At 32.8% G+C, this 19,783-nt stretch overlaps 3 protein-coding genes across 5 annotated transcripts in view; 2 read left to right on the forward strand and 1 right to left on the reverse strand.

Annotated features, from left to right (window-relative positions):
• Window positions 1–753: 753 nt before the first annotated feature.
• LOC125834079 (uncharacterized) lies at window positions 754–3,717 on the forward strand. The gene is made up of 3 exons (XM_049513251.1): window positions 754–826; window positions 1,199–1,292; window positions 3,143–3,717. The coding sequence occupies exons 2-3, from the start codon at window positions 1,230–1,232 to the stop codon at window positions 3,581–3,583; spliced, it is 504 nt and encodes a 167-aa protein (XP_049369208.1). The 5' UTR covers window positions 754–826; window positions 1,199–1,229; the 3' UTR covers window positions 3,584–3,717.
• Window positions 3,718–4,529: 812 nt separating this feature from the next.
• On the reverse strand, window positions 4,530–12,505 carry LOC125834063 (uncharacterized). Its single transcript, XM_049513233.1, has 15 exons — window positions 12,423–12,505; window positions 12,308–12,332; window positions 12,090–12,199; window positions 11,900–11,987; window positions 10,411–10,510; window positions 10,244–10,317; window positions 10,086–10,157; window positions 9,932–10,009; window positions 9,018–9,142; window positions 7,495–7,567; window positions 7,135–7,196; window positions 6,644–7,042; window positions 6,399–6,498; window positions 5,114–5,365; window positions 4,530–4,556 (listed from the first exon to the last, which is right to left on the reverse strand). The coding sequence occupies exons 3-14, from the start codon at window positions 12,167–12,169 to the stop codon at window positions 5,165–5,167; spliced, it is 1,452 nt and encodes a 483-aa protein (XP_049369190.1). The 5' UTR covers window positions 12,170–12,199; window positions 12,308–12,332; window positions 12,423–12,505; the 3' UTR covers window positions 4,530–4,556; window positions 5,114–5,164.
• Window positions 12,506–18,649: 6,144 nt separating this feature from the next.
• Window positions 18,650–19,783, forward strand: part of LOC125834078 (uncharacterized) — a 198,416-nt gene continuing 197,282 nt past the window's right edge. For 2 of the 3 annotated variants that reach the window (XM_049513250.1, XM_049513249.1), the window contains exon 1: window positions 18,736–18,911. In XM_049513250.1, the coding sequence (XP_049369207.1) occupies window positions 18,760–18,911 (152 nt within the window). In that variant the 5' untranslated portion in view covers window positions 18,736–18,759. Of the gene's footprint in view, window positions 18,912–19,783 lie in introns of all 3 variants that reach the window. The other variant, XM_049513248.1, reaches the window with a different exon arrangement.

Raw genomic sequence — 19,783 nt, forward strand, 5'->3', positions numbered from 1 at the left:
CAAATAGGTAGGGGGGTAAATTCACTCTACTTTCAAATCGTATCCTTCTAACAAAATAATCTTTGCATGTATGATGGATTTTGTTAGGAATTTTCTCAGAAATACATATTATTCTTTCTAAAGTCTCTTATGTCTAATCTATCCTCATTCTTAAGCTCAACTTATTTTAATAGTAGTAGTTTATATTAAAGCAAGAATTTTTAAATGTCTCATCATTTCCATGATCTTTCTTCTTGGACTGAATCATACATATAACTTATGCTATAGTATAATAATTTACTAACATATTCTGAGTCAAAATATAGTATCTCACTAAATTTCAGCGTAGACGGAACAAAAACACTAGGTGTTTTTTTTTTTTTGTATAGCTTTAGTAGATAAAATTATATGATACTTATTGTTAATGAGTAACACATAATTCGAAATTTATCGAAATACGTACAAACTTACTCGATCACTATAATTATAAATTAAAATTAGAAAATGAAATAGTATCTTAGTGGGTACACAAATCTCCATATCTTCAACTAACCCATAGAAAAAAGATCCATGCCAAGAAATATGATTAAATTAGAAAAACCACAATTCAAATTTCTAACAACTTTCTACAATTGGGATACAACTTGTATTATAAGATACCTCAAGTACCAATATATAACTATTCCAAAAATACAAGGGTAGAGAAGTGGGACCCATGCATTTCACCAATGGTAGCAGCAGTAGTAGGAACAAAGCATTAGATTCTGCTCCTTATTTCCTCCGTTTAATCTAACTTTGCGTTATACTCTCTAACCAATTCCCATTTTTTCTCTCTCATCTTTCTCAGGTAACAATTTTCTCACTCATTTCACTTTTCTAAGCTTCCATTTTCCCGGAAAACGCCGGAATTTTCTATTTTCTCCCCGGAATTCTCCATTTCCTTTTACAGTTTTGCTTATAACAGAAACTTCTTTTTTCGCCAAAAAGAAGAAGTAATAGTAGTTTTCTTCCTCCTCCTTCGTAGATCTTCAAGTTTAGAGTTTTGTGACTTTCATTTTAGAAAAAACTGATAGTAGTGCGTTGTATGAGAGGTTAAATTTAGCTTCATTCACCGTTTTTTCGACTGTTCTCCGGCTATATATTTCTGTATTGGTTTCGAATTGTGAGAATTACGGATGATAATTTTTCCAGGTCGATATGATTTGTTGTTGGTGTGCAGGTGTCGAGTGGAAAATTAACAGGCAGTACAAATGGAGATCATGCTTAACAACACTGTGCTAACGTGCGCTTCCACGCTTTTACCCTCCACTCAGGTTAGTACTTCAATTAAAAATTGCCAGTTTTAACCTGGAAAAAACTTATATCCTGTGTTTTATATTTTTAAAAAAACTGTACTATTGTTTTACCATGATGAGTGGAAATTCAACTCAAAATCTTAATTAGTAATTGAATAAATTAATAGTGTATATAAAATATTGAAACACACATTTCTAATTGTGAATAAATATTTTCGGGTCAGTATCAAGTTTTTCCGTCAAAAGAAATTAAAAATATAAAATTAGTAAACCTAAGGAAGAAGTCTCTTTTTTGTTTTTCTCAGAAATCCAGTGCTTTTCTTCTCTCTCTATTTTTTTTCTTTTAGTTTTGGATTAACCCCCCCCCCCCCCTCCCCCCCCAAAGTAAAAATTAATCTGCAGAAACTTAGTTTTCCATATGTAATTTTCAGAATTTAAGGATTAAGAGTTTGGGGTTTTAAATTTCGTTAATAACTGTCAATCAATTTCATTAGGAGTACACAAATTAATTTATACATATATTTAGTTATTTTTCTAATATGAATATAGGGTTTTCGGAAAAACTACTGATTCGGATCTATGAACCCCACCAATTATTATGAATTTTAATAAGGAAAAAGATCATGTGAGTTAAAAAATAATATTTGAATATTGAAGTTACGGTTGGAGATGAATACAAATTACTATTTTTTTAACGAGTAATTTGAAGTAAAAATTATGAAAACTTCAAAATGAAGTTTTTAAAATATCTATCCACCGCCAAAGTAACTGACATGAAAAACTCAAGAAGATAATGTGAAGGAAGTACATCTAAAAATAGAATTGCGTAGCATTAACTTCCTCACTACTTTTTCAACGTGTGCAGTTACTAACGTGCGCCTAAACGGTACGGGTTTATTCTCGTGTTCGGAACTGAAACGGAATGTTAATTTGGCTTATATATGCCATTTTGGGTTCCGGGGTTAGTTGATGAATGAGGAGGGGCCCACTAAATATTATATAGTCTCCAGTGCCAATTATGTTAATTCTGCAAAATAGATGCTGCAACTTCTGCCTCTTTGCAGTGAACTAATTTTAGTTTTTTTAATTACAAATTTGGTATTTTTGAGGAAATAATTAAATTCTTGATGAAATTTTTTAATCCTGGATAGGTCAAGTTTGCCTTAATATTAAAAAGGATGTTAAGAGTAAAATATTGAGTTGTAAAAACATGTTTTTCTAGGTTGACTCAGTCTTAAGAGAATATTATATGGGAATATTCTATCAAGAGATTATTAATATTATTTTTTCTTACACATTAACATAGCAATAAATACATGTACTGCAAATAGTAGGGGATGGTCCAAGTTTTGGGCTCATACATTTTAGCTGTGGACTTGGGCTTAAATTGTCCCTTCTGTCCAGGCCCAATTTGTAATAAGCCCAAGTAGTAATATGAGCTCATTTCAGTTATGTTAATATGAGGTATCGAGTTTGACTCCCCTTGGGCTCGGGGTATGGGTCACCTTTGTTAGGGAGCGTTTTGCTTCACAAGGTGGGACTTTTGGCGTGGTGAATCTAGGTTTAGTCGGGCTCAATACGAATATCGGAGGAAATAAATAAAAAACATTGATGCATTTGGGCTTATGTAATGAGATTGACTGCCATATATAGTATGAGTGATGAATATCTATTGAGATTGAGCAAACTACTTTACTAAAGGGGGTGGAGAAGAGGAATTATATGGTGGGGACTGAAGCCTTAGATAATAAGGTGAAAAATCAAGTAGTCAACCAACTGAGCAATTAAGATATCCAACTTGTAGTACATAAATATTTCATTATATTCCTAGAATAGTCATTTACAATGATGTCTTTAAATAATTCCAGGATGGTGTGCCACTGTTGGCAGTTGAGACCAAAGTCAAGGGAGATCAGAACACAAATGATGAGCAAACCAAAGTAGTTGATGCCGATGAGGAAGGTGGAGATGGAGATGACAACGATGAGAATGGAAATGAAGGATTTGAGGAGGGCGAAGAAGAGTATTCTGATGAAGGAGTTCATGGAAACAATCCCAACAAAAGCAAAGGAAATGCCAAGAAAAGCAATGGAGAAGGTGAGGAGAATGGAGATGCAGAAGATGAAGAGGATGGTGGTGAAGAAGGTCATGATGATGATGGTGACGATGATGAAGGAGATAATGAAGACGATGGTGGAGAAGGGGAGGGTGAAGAAGAAGAAGACGTCGTGGAGGACGATCCAGAAGATGATGAAGAAGAGGATGAAGAAGAAGAAACTATCCAACCTCCAAAGAAGAGGAAGAAGTGAACAAATGACCACCTGAAGTTAGTTTAACTTGAGAGGGAGAATCATCCATTATGCTTTTTAATTACCTTTCATTTGAAGTTATTTAGAACTTTGGAGCTTTTATTTGAGCAAACAAGATTCTCCCTTCAATTTTTCACATGTCTCTTTACTTAACAAGTCAATTATCACCAATAGTTTCTACTTGCACACAAGAATCAGTGATATAATACCCAGTTCTGAATATCATCATTTGATTTATGGATAAATTAATCAATAGTTTCTGAGTATCATCATTTCAAATTATGTTGTTCGATTCTTCATTTCAAATTAAAATAGGTCCGCCTTTTGATTAAAGCTAGACAAGAACAACACTTCTGATGTTTGACAATTGAAGCAAAAACTATTTTATTCTTCTATTTGGATGTTAGTTGTTGAAGTAACTTTTATAACAATAAATAACTAGAACGATTATTTTAAATAAAATACAATGATGGAAGCCTTTCAACTATACATTTAAACTAAAAGGCCACATGTAAATATTTGACCCGGCCTGAGGCTGCTGTTTTACTTAATTTGTTAAGGTGAAGACTCAAATAAATTCATCTCCTCCACCAATCCTTTTTGGTCGCATTCTAAACCAATTGACACCATCCTGGGCAATTACTTTTGCCTTCCACAACAGCCAAGGAAAGTACAAAGTGGTTACATAGAAAAGCTTGTTGCAGGAGTAGCAGTTCAATTAGCATGACTCGAGAATCTTTGGCTAACAGTCATAGAAGAGGATCAAGATTTTCGATTTTGTAACCAGGGGAGGGGGGGATGTGGTGAGAGCATATTTGTCTTCAAACCATGGGTGTTTGCTTGGGTGCAACACCGTCACGCTTTCTATAAAGCTAAAACCACCTTCACACTATTTACAATTCATGAATGTTTGAACTTAAAGTCAATTTTACAAGTTTTTTTCCTCCAGAAGCATCTCTCCGTCCTTGGATGTCTATGAAACACGAGAAGAAAAGAAGGGAAGTTATTTTATGATTAAATCTGAAGAGTCAAAAGAAGAAGATCAAACAGGTGAAAAACAAAATGCTTTAGAGATGCACAACATGATGATCACTAATGATTTCCAGCACTTCTTATTTGCCTAATACCCATGATCAGTTCTAAACTTCCTACGGTACCAAACAAAAAGGCCATCATCAAGAGGTCTAGTATCGAGCAGTTTTACATCACCCACACAAACACATTTTAATGCCACATCATGAACATATACTTACAGCTAAACATGAAGAAAGAAGCCAGCCACTAGGAAAGACCAGAAAATTGAGTATGCAAGCATGTAAACTCAGCAAAGAAGCCTGGATTAGCTAATATTGTATATATGTATTATCAAATTACTCAAAGAAACAAGACAATTCAGATATTAGTAGTCAGAATCGAACACTAGGAATGGAATTATATTAACCCCAAAATTATAGAAATCTGAAAGAATCACAGACTATCAGGGTATTAATAAGCATGCTATGTTAACGTGACAAAAAAAGCTCATTTTACCTTCATGAGTTAGGGCACTATATACAATGAAGTAGCCATCCAAGAAGTGGCTTATTTCTTTGTTGCATCAATAAACATGGCTCGGGTCCAATGTTCAACATCTTCTGTATGTGATGGAGGAGGAGGAAAAGGAGGGTGCTCAATAAGATCCCAGTCTTCAATTAAATTTTCATTCCTTCTTGCATCAGATACTTCAGTGGCATAAATTAAATTGCCACTAGAACTTGGAAGAGCATTTTCAAATGTATTTCTCTGCAAAGTTATTAATGTAATTAGCTTTGTTGTTAACTACTTTCAAAATTTATTTATACTAGAAAAGCTAAAAAAGTATAGTTGCAACAATAAAACTAACAAGAAAACAAATAATAGGCCAATTCATAAAGAATTTCATATTGTTATGCCCCAGTTATAATAGTCACTAAAACAAATCCACAAGTAAACTACGCCGACACATCCTGAAAACAGCAACAATTCCGAAAGATTTTAAAGAAATTGGAGTTTACAGGATTTGTGGATTATCTATACTTTGCAGTCAATTTGCCCGGGAGATGCGTACAGCCATTTTTAGATACAGCAATATGCAGTTCTTAGAATGAGAAGATTACTTGTCAATAATAGGAAATATTTGATAAATTAGTTTAAAAGCTAATTTTTCTAAAAAGCAAACTGATTAATATTTTTATATTAAAAAATAAATAAATCTATACTTTGCTGTTATTACTAAAAATTATGTTTCCCTAATAAAAAGATTTCATCAAGTTCTGAAAATTATAAGAAAACTTAATTAAAACTAAGATTGTTCAATTGAAGTCGGGGGAAGAAATTATCTTTGCATACATAGCTAACTCAATAGTTACGAAGTATGCATAATCAAGAAAACTCAATTCGAGACTTATAAGAATTGCCTATTAATATTTGAGTTATGTGAGATCCTACTTATCATAGAAGTTCATTGCCACATTATTGAGTTCATCTTTCCCTAGCATAAGGTCCTTTTTTTCAATAAACTACTTCATACTGCAAGAAAGCAAAGGAAAAGATTTGTAGTCATCAAGAGTGGATGATGCATTTTGCTGCTAATGAATATTAGACAATCATGTAATGCTCAACAGAAACAAACATTATATACAGAAAAGCTCATATCTTTTGTAGTTATGAAACCAATACTAAGACCTATGCATCTATACCAAAAATACTGGCGCATGTTCACTCAACATACTAGTACCAATGTTTTTAATTCCAATACTGTGTTATGGTGAACTGAATCCAAAGATAGAAACTATACCGATACTGGCACATGTCCACTCTCCATCAAAGTGCTAGATGATCCGGCTGAATCTACATTCCAAACAGATTTGTTCAGTGGTTGGACTTGATTGGATGCCCTACATATTATAAAATCAAATGACTGAATACAGGCCACTGCTGAATAAATCAGAGGTTTCAATGACATGAGAAGTAAATTTCTTTCATTAAATAGTATGGAGTACAGATCTAGAACTATGATACATAAATGAAAGAAATATGTACCTTGAACCAGACATTTTCAAAGAAAAAACAGACCGAACTTCCTTTGAAGAAGAAAGTGTAGCCAACAATCTTGCAAATGTTTCGAAGGTAGAGGCTTCAGCAGGAACTTCTAAACATAATGTGTTGTAACAGTATGCAGTAATGCAAGCAACACTTTTCTTGAGAAGTGCTATGCCTTTCTGCAGATCCTTGTGTGTTTCTATTGAGTGCAGGGAAGCAGAAGCATAGTTGAAACTGCTACTACTAGAAGAATCCAACCGAGGTTTTCTATCAGATTCCATCGAGGTAACTCCAAAGTTACTAGAAGTTCCAGAATTACTGCAACTTCTGTCGTACCATGAAGCCTCCCCACCTGAAGAGCAAAAGTTTTGGCGCGGGATAAAAAGTGGGTACTCGCCACTGCATTGCATGAGTAACATCAGTAAGAAAATTTTAATCTCTTTAAATGGGGAAAGGAACAATAAATTGCTACATTACAATTAAAGGAATACCTTCTAGATGATGGACGGGCATCCCAGTAAGAATCTCGTTGCCATATTCGAGAACATGAACCCTAATGTAATTAACAGACACATGAGAATTTAAAAAAACTTGGTCCGGATTCAAGATTAAACAAATAGGTTATCCTTTGACCATCTATGAGTCGTGACTCTGCCTAAAAAGGCAGGTGGATTCACTACGGTCTGAAAGGCACTAGAAAATTGTTTTGCTATACCTCTAGCATAAAATAAAATTGCAACAATTATCGTAAGTAAAGATTTTTGTACTTATTCAGCTCTGATAGGGAATGTACCCTAAAGACATTTGTGGCTCAACTACCAAAAGAACTACAGAAGGTTGTCTGAGCATACCGCAAATCCTGAATTATGAAGTACAGGAGCACAGACGCAACGAACAACGAGGTTCAAAAGTTGCACCATATATCTGCTTTCAATCGTCGAAAATAAAATCATTAGAATATATTATCAACCAACCAAAATGGATATTCTACAAATATATAGTAAAAGCGTTGGATAATTATCTCAATCAATTCAACATGAGGATAATAAATAGGCGGTGCTTCATTTCAATGGCAGGATAATGGTTCACAATCTTAGGTATCTTAGGGTAGTTGCAAATCGTACTACATAACTCAATTTGCTACAGTAAATGATATTTCCTCCATTTCAATTTATATGGCATAGTTTGACTTGATATGGCGTTTAAAAAGAAAGAAAAGACTTTTGGAATTAGTGATTTTAAACATGCCATGAGATTTGTGTGGCTATAACAGCATGCTATTAAGGGTAAAATGAGAAGTTTAAAGTTAAATTATTTCCAAATATAGAAGGTATCATTCTTTATGGAACGGACAAATAAGGAAATAGTGCCACATTAAAATGGAACGGAGGAAATATAAGATTCTAAAATACACCAGATAAACGACATCACAAGAAAATGCAAGACAACAACATACACAGTGTAATTGTGGTCCACAAGTGGGGTCTGGGCATCCTAAGAAATGTATGCACGTGCATTTCACCTCATGCTTTCGAAATGACTGGATTCATTCTGTGCACCTTAATCAGCAAATAGCACTCTTGGCCTATCTACAACTAACTATTCATTTACTTGCAGCACCAAAAAATGAAGAACTAAATTCAATCCCACTACACATAATTACAAGCCCTTGGAGCATAAGGGGATATACAGTCAGTATGTCATCTTCCAGTGATCATTCCATTAAATGATAGTGTTTTCCAATTTCTTTTTGATTTTGAGTTCTTGGAAAAGCCTTCTTCAATTCTTGTATAGCATAAGGCAACTTAAACCTTAACCAAAGAATCCCCACATCCAGAAAAAAACCTAACAACCATCCTCTAAGGCTTTGATAAACCCTTCCTGTATTTTTACTGACATGACCAGGATAAACAACCCTCACCTCCCAGCATATTAATAACATGTGAGAAAATCACAAAATATCAAGAAGAATGTTGAACCTGACAGTTTGAAAAGAAAGAAATAGGAGCCTGACAGTAGCACCCAAATCATACTTGCTACCAGGATAAGGATTATCAAAATTCTATCCTACTTGAATGCAAAAAAAAAAACATGAGTGGCCGATGATCTACTTTGATAGAAAACCCATGGCACTCCAAATCAAATAGTCCACAACTACTAGTCAGTAATTTAAACATTGTTCAAATAAAACAATGCATGATAAAAATTGAAACACTGAGATGAGATTGTGACAATAAACAGAGAAAACTCATATTGTCACCATTTAATGGCTCTGCATATATTTAGACTCTTGACAGCCACATTAAATGTCAGAAATTTAATAATTATGCAGCTGGAAAAGTGACTTATGTGATAATCAAGCAAAAGAAATTACCCTAAAGAAGCACTCAGCTCGTCAGATGGAACTGAGTGAGGATCAAGTCCTTTTGGCAACCTTGCATTACAGATGCTATCATATTGGCCACTAGATCCATCTTTTTTGTCTCCATCAATTGTTACCTGCAACACAACATTTGTATGAAACCACAAATATGCCCCAAGTAGATAGTCTACACAAAGAGAAAGTTCAAAGTCAAAAATCCTCTTTTATTGGGCCATCTAAATAACTAATGGAAACATTACTAAGCATATACAGTCCAGGTTTCTTCCTGAATGATAACAAAGTTCCGCCCATAAACTAACAAGATGACCCGATAGCAGATGAAAAACTGTCATCTCCAATTTCTATTTTTCCTAAAACAATCATAACTTCTATATGAGGCAGACGTAAATTATAAAAAGAAATGGAGGAATTTATAAGGGCCAAACGAAACACTCTGTAAAGCATTTATGGAAGACCAACAAGCTAAGATTCATAATCTCAACAATAGTCAGCGTCAGATACTTTGTTTCAAGAAATGAAGGACCCACATGATCAAAACATCTAACTTTGGAGCTGAAATAATCCTTTATTTTATATAACCAACAGGGAAGCAGGGGGTTTGAGAGGTGCAATCCCCCTTTGAAGCCTATTTCAGTTATCTTCCCAATTTTTTACTTCAAGTTTAAGAATATCAAGAGTTTGCTGATTGAAGAAAAAGGAGATGAAGTGTCTCGAGTCACCGATTCAAAGATAGTAAAGCACATATATAATAAGGAGAGCCTCTCGAAATGAGTACCATATTAATACTCATCCATTCACTGTAGTCTTTTATAGGGTTAAGAGAATGTAAATCATTCCATTTTCTGTATTTTGAATTGAATAGTGCGCGCCTCAATTACCAGCATATATAATTGCTCAAGACTTACACAACGTTGAGGGAATAACTTGCAAATCTGTTTTACAACCACAGACTGTTTATGAAGAAGCTCAGAGGTAATTGCCATCTGCAGTTTCAATAAAAGAGAATTAGTAGCATGGAATATTTCAGATTGGAGAGTTTGAAGAAGAAGAATTCCTCACATGCCCAAGATTTTGAGTGCAGATGAGATTAGGATAAAACTTCTCAAGTTGTTCCGCACGATTTTTTTCCAGCTACAATTTGATTCAGTCATCAGTGGGCTATTTCATCAAACTATCCACAAAAAAATGTGAAATACAAAAGAAAGATTCAATTATACCATCCTTGTAGCTGATCCTAGCAACTCATACTGAACTTTCAAATCATGAGACATCTTCTCAATTTTCGCCTTCCCTGTAAATACATGTATTAGTCTGCTAGACAATAGGTTAAGATCTGCATTAAAATCAAATTGAACTACTGCCATTAGTTGACAGGACCAAAGACCTTGTGAAATTTGCTCTTTCTGCTGTCGGAGTTTTTCCCTTAATCTTGCCAATTTTTCATTCCGAGGCACCCTCCAACTAAGTTGATCGTCGGCCTTGCCCTGAATATGATCAAAATGTCGAAATCAAAATAATGAGGAAGTATATGAAAAGAAATTTCAGCTACAGGTATACCTCGCAAGAGTTTTCTTTCATAAGTAACTAGTAATATGATAGGTACCATCAACTAGAAGGAAAACACGATGGTAGTTCATGATACCAGAAGTAATCTATAGATGGCCAGGCCTATAGGCAGCAAGTCAAAATACAACAATCCCATCAAATTTTCAGTTATTTAACAAGGCTGTGTTAAGCATTTTCGTTATCAAAAAAAGGTTCATAGCAACCTGACATGCATCATACTGCTCTCACATTGCTTACTACATATGCCTACTTTGGAGCAAAGATGCCAACACTAAATCATTTCTATTCGGGTCTATTTTATTCCAACAGACAAAAGAAGAATATTAGTCCTCTAAAACTTTTTCTTTCTAAGAATGGTAAATATACTACGAGTCCTCTAAAACTAGGCTTTTTATATATATTTACATGGATGTACAAGTCTAAAACTAAGAAAAGAAAAGCTCTAAGAATACCGGACGTCATGGAACTACACTCATGTGAGACCCCTCTGTTTGACTAAGATACAACTTTTGATCTTCCCTTTACCTTCATTTCAAAGTTGGAACCAAATGAATGTAACAACAACAATTCATTAAATCCAACAGGTAGTTATTGCTCATATGGTTTTTTATCTTCCCTACACCTTCATGAATGTTGGACGTCTAATTTGTTCAAAAGTAAGCCCTTCAGATGACATGGATCCTAAGAGATCATCGGTCTTTTGAGACAACTTCCCTTTGAGTAACTCTATATACATCTCATCCCCTTTTTCACCTTTAATCATCATATTAATGCATTACAGAACGGTATATATGGTCTATGTAAAACATGGTTAAACTATCTCAAGCTATCTTATCTCATCTTATCCTCCGTGTGTGTCGCTTGGACCTTCTATTGAATATGACCATATCTAATATTATCCAATCTTGTATGACTTTATATACATCTTAAAATTTGCATTTATACGACATTCACATTGTGGATATGCTGAGTCCTAACTGCCAAACATTCACTCCCAGATAATTAACGGTCTTACAACAATTCTACAAAACCTTGTTTTATTTTGTTTAGCATCTTCCTATTGTATAGCACTCTGAGTCATGAAATTTCCTCCATATGAACAATCCTACATTAATTTTATGTAATATATCTTCAACTACGATTCCATTCTCTTGGATATAACAAACAATATGATTAAGTTATCCATTGTCACTTGGAAACTCTTTCAGAAGCAATTACAGATAATTGCATCTTCTAGTAGAAAGTAATAAAAGCACAAGTGATATAAACTGAAGGCATAACAAGAGAGAATTTTTCTCAGGAAAAACCTTAGCCAAGAGTATTTCACTTAATTTCCCACATAATGCTTCTCTCCTTCCCTTCAGTGATTTCAACACAGTGCTGTACTCATTCAATCTGCCAAAAACACATCATCACCACAATTAGAATCTTGCAACCGCCACCCACCAAACTTCCATTACGAGGAACTTAACATTTAAGCTAAATTTTGTGAATCACCTGTAATTGACGCAAAGAGTACAAACGGAAGGTAGATTTGAATTCTCACAAATACCACAACAGCTAGTTTTCCGCGTCATCTCCACTGTTCCAAACCCTAGAACATCTACCTACACATAATAAACCAAAATTCAACAATTCCATACGTAAATTTCGAGCTCAATTGCAGCTATTGTGTCAAACAGATATAATTGAAGATAAAATTAAGGAAAACTCACCAGGAAATTGGGCAAATCAACTCCATGAAAAGAAAAAAAAATAGCTACAATAATAGTACCCTGTGAAGGGGATATTAATAGATGATTTTTTTCGGATATATAATGACGATCCCTTTGATAAGTATTTGTCGCCGGAGCTCCGGTGAGCTAATATATTGTAATTAAAAATTGAAACGGTAGACCTCGTAATAACTTTGATTGCAAGTTTGAAACGAATTGCCTCGATGCGATTGTAATGTAATACTCGTTTATGACTAATTAATTTTCCTACTTTTTACTCAAGTACTTAGGACCGTTTGGCCCCAAAAATATTTGGGAAGTAGTGTTTGATTATATAACTTGGCAAATATATTTGTCAAGTATTTTAAGTTCCCAAATACTAAAAAAAAAAATAGTATTTGGGACAAGTTCTAGTATTTAGAAATTTTAAAAAATTAAAAAAATACTCCAAACTTTTATATTTTATAAAGAAAATACTCATCATTTATTAATTTCAACTAATATTTGTTACTATCTCCTCCGAAAAACTTTGAGTTCTAATTTGAGTGATAAGATTGAGAAAAAATAATAATTTGTGTTTAATGAGTTATAATTATAATTGAATCAATGACAAGTTTGAGTATGCAATTACTATATTGTCTTGCCTATATTGTTATGTACTTATGTTGTTGTTGATTATTATCATCAAATTATAAGGTTAGTTATTAACAGAAAATATTTGTTATGAAATGATAATATAAATATATGGGTATATTAAATAATGTTTAGAACTTATGGGTATAAATCATATTTTTGAAAAAATTTGGGCCAAACACATGGTGATACTTCATCAAAAACTTCACCCAAATATAATTTGCCAAGAATATTTGATAATTTGGGGTCAAACACTAGCTTAATAATAAGAGAATTATATACAAATAATCACATAGTGTTAAGAGCTAATTACATCTTACCTCTACTCTTTTCCAAATTACAAAAATCTCTTAAATTTGGTGGAATACAGATACATCCTAAAATGTCTTAATACACTGCGTTCTGATTTCGAATATATCCCTCAAAATTCTGATACATTACATCTCGATTTCAGTACATCACTCAATGTCCCACCCAATACATTGCTTATGTCCCAATACATCGCATAAAGTGATGTATCCAAGAATATGAGTGAGTAAGGATTTTTATAATTATTTCAAATGATAGGAAATTTTAGAAAATATGATAAAATAAATTATGTATTTAAGTAATTTTTCCTAGTAAAAACGACGTAACATTTCGTTCCGTGTTTGATATCTATAGCCCACTAAAACAAGTCAACTTTACAATTCTTAAATTTATTTGTCTCATTCTTTAGGAATGAAACACAATACCATATCAAATTAGGGAAAAGTCATAAATTCACGTTGAATTCGTAAAAAGATCAATTATACGTTTAAACTATTATGACGATTTATTACATACTTTTTCTTGTTGAAAGTATAATTAATAGTATTTAATACCACCTCAGAACCAATGTGAAAATAAAATTAAATATAAAAGAAAAATAAGCGCATAGGAATCTAAAATAAAATCCAAAAAATATTTTTTTTTATCCCCCACCCCCACTATTCTCCTTCTCCATGTTCTTTTCTAATGGAATAAGGGTCTGAAAAATATCCCAATTTTGGTCGAATTTGTTGTTGCAATACTAAACTTTCATGAAGACCTATTATCTCCCTAGACTATTTAATACCGTATTTTAAACATATATATTTGCTCACGTGGACATAAAAAATAATGCAAAATTATAAATAGTAATGTGTCCACGTGGGCACATATATACCTTTAAAATACACTATTAGATAGTTCAGGGGGTAAAAAACAAGGTATTAAATAGTTTAGGGAGGTAATAGGTCCTCATGAAAGTTTAGTATCACAACAACAAATCCGACCAAAATTGGAGTATTTTTCAGACCTTTATCCCAATTATAATTCTATAAGTTCTCACTCAATTTCATTAATATCCCAGAAATTTCCTAGTAATTTTGACTCATGCTTAACACACATTAAATTGATCAATATCAAGGTGATTTCACTAAAAGGGATAATTTTTTAATCCAAATATCACACTCACAACTCACAACTCATTCAATTAGATTGATATCTAACAAACTTAGAAGAAAAAAAGGTGTTTAGACGGTACTAAGGAGTTGAGAAAGAGAGGGTTTAGATTTAGAATTCATGTCAATGATGATGATAAATGGAGTGAAATCATAATGGGTAACAACTTTGGCTTTCTTTGTTGTTCATGTCTCCCACTCCTTCATGAACTTTCCTACCATAGTCACTACTCTGTGTTCTTGATCTATCGCAATAGCTTTTTTTATATTCTTACAAATTCAGAAGAGAGGGTCGAAAATGGAGTCATTCAAGTAAGGATGAAGAAAGAATATAAAGGCAAAAATGAAGTCATATAGGTCAGGAAGAAGAGAAATTATATGTGTAGGTAGGTATGCACAAATCTGTAGGCGTGTGCGTGCCGGGCTAGATTATGTGTTTTTATATTTGAATGTGGTATTAGGTTACACTGCTATCACATTCACATAAAAGGCTAAAATTATAAGGAGATTCATTCTCGGATGTAGAAATATTTTTAAGACATCGCCGAATTTAATTAAGAAGTATTCAAAATTGTCGTACAAGCCAAATGCGATGTCAGTATTAATTTAAAAAAGATTCAAGATATTGAATATTTTAAAGTATGACGGAACAACAGATCTCCACGACCACATAACTAACTTATATTATCAGAGTTAAGGGAAATGTTATTAAGTTAGGGAAACTACCCAGCACCAGACCAAATTATTTTTTTCAATAATTAATTTGAAGTTCAAATGGCAAGCGTCTATTTCTCGTTGGTTAATTTGTCACGTTAGACGAATTTGTACTACACATACTTCTAACTTGTTTGTATTACAAAAATACTTCTAACTTGTTTGTACTACACATTTTTTTAAACTAATATGTGTGATGAGGTTCATAAAGTACCCTCTGAATGCCTTTGAAGTGTCTTATACGTACAAATATAAAAGTTAAAATTTGTAAAGAAAATCTTTTGCCAACTTTAATTGTTCCGTATGTAATTAACCTCAAATTTTTATTTTCAAGCCAAAAACATATACACCCCCTTAATCTTGTCACAATTTCTCATGAACATTCTAATTAAAGATACAACTTATTGAATCATTAAATTTAAATGTAAACATTTTATATATATATATTATTTTTTTATTTTTCTTTTGTTTACTAACTAACTAAACAAAATCTAAAGTGAATTTGCAATTCCCAACCCCTTAATTAATTTTAGATCAACTCCCTCATCTCGTAAAGATTAGAATTCAAAATAATAATAAAAAAAAAGTGCGTAATAAAGAGGAAACAAATACAAATCCATGAATGGATCACTTACTTATTATTATTCGAAAGTAGTAGTAGGTACTATATACTATGCAAAAAAAAAAGATCATTATGACATGCATTTTGTTTCATTTATAAAACATTAGAAATAACAAAGAAATTAAACTAGCAAGTCTTGTAGCAAATACAACGATAATGGCGAAAACCGTGGCAGCGCCCACCCTCAAAGTTTTCAGCCTGGCATTTTTGGTTGCAAATGTGACCCGTTATACAAATTCCGTGGAAGGTTTCGCTATGGTATTGACATAGTTTTGCCTCTGTTTTTCGAAGTCCAACTCCTACTTCCTCTGCATACACAAAATTATATAGTAATCGATCACAATCACATATTAAACGTCGAAATTATAATAAAATTTCAAGTAATAGTACCATTACCATACCATTTGTTGAGAGAAAAAGCACTAGGAAGAGAAGGACAACATATGTAGGAAAATGCTTCATTTTTTTTAAATTTTGGTTATGAAAATTACTAAGTGAAAATTGAAGGGGTATTTATTAGTATTATTTATAGGAACATGAATAGGGTGATGATGCTTACACTATTTATTCAACTCTTCCTTTGGTGGTTTTGAGGACTTATCTTTTTCTTTTTTTGTTGACAACCGTCTAAGGTCTTATCTACACATTTCTTGAACAGTTTGATTTTTCTTTTCAATTTGGTTATTTGGTGGTGGTTGTGTTTGTGAAAGTTCTCTAGAATTACAATAGTTTTTTGTTGGCTTTATTTGAATATGATACTATGGGTTTGACACATTGACTATAATATCAAATCAAATATATATTGCTATGTGTTCGGTGTAAATATTATAAATTATAATAAATTACGATTGAAAATAAAATAAAAAATAAATATTCAGACTGAAACACAAATATCTCGCTTGCTTTTTAAAGAAAATCCAAGTCCGTAACAATATAACTCTTAAAATTTGTCCCTTTCAGGATATAACAGTACAACAATGTCGTATGACTCAAACAATTCCGAATTAATTGAAGAGTTCAAAGCTCCAAAAAAAAATACATTACTTCAATATATAATTACTCTAGTTTGCATAGTGAATTATTAGCGAAGACTTAGAATATTTTTTCTTGATTTTATTTCTCTCTTTCACTACATGAACCTAAAATAAACACAATATAGGGTGTGTTTGGTATGAAGGAAAACATTTTTCGAAAAATGTTTTCTAATTTTGTCATGCTTGGTTGGATAAAATGTTTTGGAATGTTTTCCAAATCAACTCATTTTTCTCAAATTTAAGGAAAACGACTTCCCTTTAAAAATTAAGGAAAACATTTTCCAAAACTTTCCTCCAACTTCAAATTACAATTGTTTGGTTGAAAAATCAATTTTATTGTTGAAAAAATAAATTTAAAGCTTATTTTTAAAAAATATTTTTCAACTTCAATTTTTTTACCCCACCCTCACCCCAACCCCCCTCCCACCGCCAGCCCCCTAACACCCCCCCCCCCAAAAAAAAATAAATATAAATTTAAAGTTTGTTTTTAAAAAATATCTCCAATTTCAAATTTTTATTTTCATCCCGCCCCTACCCTCGACCCCCCTACCCAAATAATAAATTTAAAGTTTGTTTTTAAAAAATACTTTCAATTTCAAATATTTATTTTTCACCCCTACCTTGACCCCCCCCCCCCCCCGCCAGCCCTCTACCATCCCCTCCCCTCTCTCTCCCCTCCCCCTTCCCCTCCAAAAAAAATAATTTAAAGTTTGTTTTTAAAAAATATCTCCATTTCAAATTTTTATTTTTTCATCCCCGGCCAGCCCCACTACCCCCTCCCCCCAAAAAAATAAATTTAAAGTTTGTTTTTAAAAAATATCTCTATTTCAAAAAAAAAAATAATCACCCCTACTCGTGAACCCCCCCCCCCCCCCATCAGCCCCTCACCCCCTCCAAAAAAAAAATTAAGTTTGTTTTTAAAAAATATTTTTAATTTCAAATTTTTATTTTTTTTACCCCATCTCACCCCTATCCCCCCCCCACGCGCCAGCCCCACCCCCACACCCCACCCTCCCCTAAAAAAAATTAATTTAATTATTAAAAAATATTTTCAATTCAAAAATTATTTTCTACTCTCTAGTAAAAATAAAAGATATTTTCTCAAAATATTTTTCATTCATAAATCAAACACTAAAAAAAATTTCCGAAAAATATTTTCTACTCACCAATCAAACATGAAAAAATAAGTCAAAAATCTACTTATTTTCCAGGATAACATTTTCCTTCATACCAAACACACCCATAATACTTCTCATTTTTCTTCACTCTATATTTGCTTATACACAAAATAAAGTAAGATCATAACTATTTATAAGTGAAGAATTCCTTCTTACAATGAATTAGAAGAATGTGAGCAATAATGATAAATAGATGACCTACAATTATATGAGTTATAAGGCGTAATGCAGTGGAACATGATTTAGTGGTTGTATAAGTTACACAAAAACTAATTAAGCACATTTTTATCAATTTATATCCACTAAAATAATGCATTTTAATATTAAAATGTCATGCTCCAACGCTAATCCTTTTCCCCCTCACTATTTCGATCATGTGAACTAATTTAATAAAGATATTTTTTAAATATGATATTACTATCCCTCATTTATTTATTATAATTAATTTTAAAAGAAAAATCTAATAATCATAATTTTAAAATCTAAAAGTTGAAAAAAATAATAATACTCAAATTACAATTTTGTTCAACGTAGATTTATTTCTAGTTCTTATTTTTAGATAGCTAAAAATCAATTGATGTTTTTTACAAAGATTTTTGCTTTTATAAATGATTGATGAAAATATTCCAAAATATCAAACGCATTTATACCCTGCAATTTTATTTTATTTCTGAATATTGAATACAAATAATTACAATAAAAATTAAGTTAATTTTAAATTTTTAGTTTAACAAACTACAATCTTCCAAATCTACTTATTTATATTTAAGTTCTGAACAAAGGGGTCAAAGAGGTGGAAGTGGAAGAAATGGGGAGGGAGGTATCTGAGAGCTGTGTGGAGAGTTTACTAACTGAGATCGTCTCTTCTTACTGCAATGGCTTCTACGCCGACAAACCGGAGCTTGCCGCCCGCCGGATCGAAGCCATCGGTTTTCAGGTCGGCCACCAACTTTCCGAGAGGTAACGCCCAAAAAACATTTGAATTTGATTGGTATAGATCATATTATAGTGCTAATTTGGTGTATTTACGGTCTCTGATTTTGGGGATAAAGTTCATAGCTTCAAGTAACATAGATATGGACTTCTTCAAGTATCTTAATTTTGTATTTGTAAGTATTTATTTCGAATGTTTTCAGATTCACGAAATTATATAGTTCCAAATTGTCCTACTGGTGGAAGAAGAGGCAATTGGTTGTCTGAGTTTTTTGACATTTTTCGGTTCAGTACATTTATACAGTTCCAAAATGCTTAGCCTTAGGCTACTGAATTCTTAGTGTCACTGAGTTTATGTCTCAATTCCTTGATCTACAACTTATATCTTCGGTCAAAAGAACTCAAAAATGTCACTGTTGCTAGCTTGACTCGATGTTAAGATGAAATTACTCTTTATTGCTCTGATTATGTGGAGGAACCAAACCAAAATCCTTAGGGTTTCACTTGTAGTTCAGACCTTGCTCCTCCTGTCGAGGACATTCTAGATTGGGGAGTCCCATTAGATCCGAGTCACTACCCCATTTATTCTCGGGCAAAGAAATGATAGCAATGATACTTCTTAACGGTCATTTTCCAAATTCTTTCACTCCCATTTTGATGTGTTTAGTAACTTTTTCTTATCTTTATAATCCCAGTAATATGACGCCACCATTGCCTTGCCATAGGATTAGCTAATGAGTACTCCAAAGATGACAAAGAGATGTTAGTTCAACTTGATTAATTCTAGGGATGAGATTGATTGTAGCCTAGGGGGAAACCCATCTCAATGTGCCAATTTGGTAATATATAACAAGTCGAAGTATATATCCACCTGTACCATCATTTACATGAGTAATGGT

The sequence above is a fragment of the Solanum verrucosum genome, unplaced genomic scaffold (assembly GCF_900185275.1).
Source record: "Solanum verrucosum unplaced genomic scaffold, falcon-dt-bn FXZP01000108.1, whole genome shotgun sequence".
In the NCBI taxonomy this organism is placed as follows: Eukaryota; Viridiplantae; Streptophyta; class Magnoliopsida; order Solanales; family Solanaceae; genus Solanum; species Solanum verrucosum.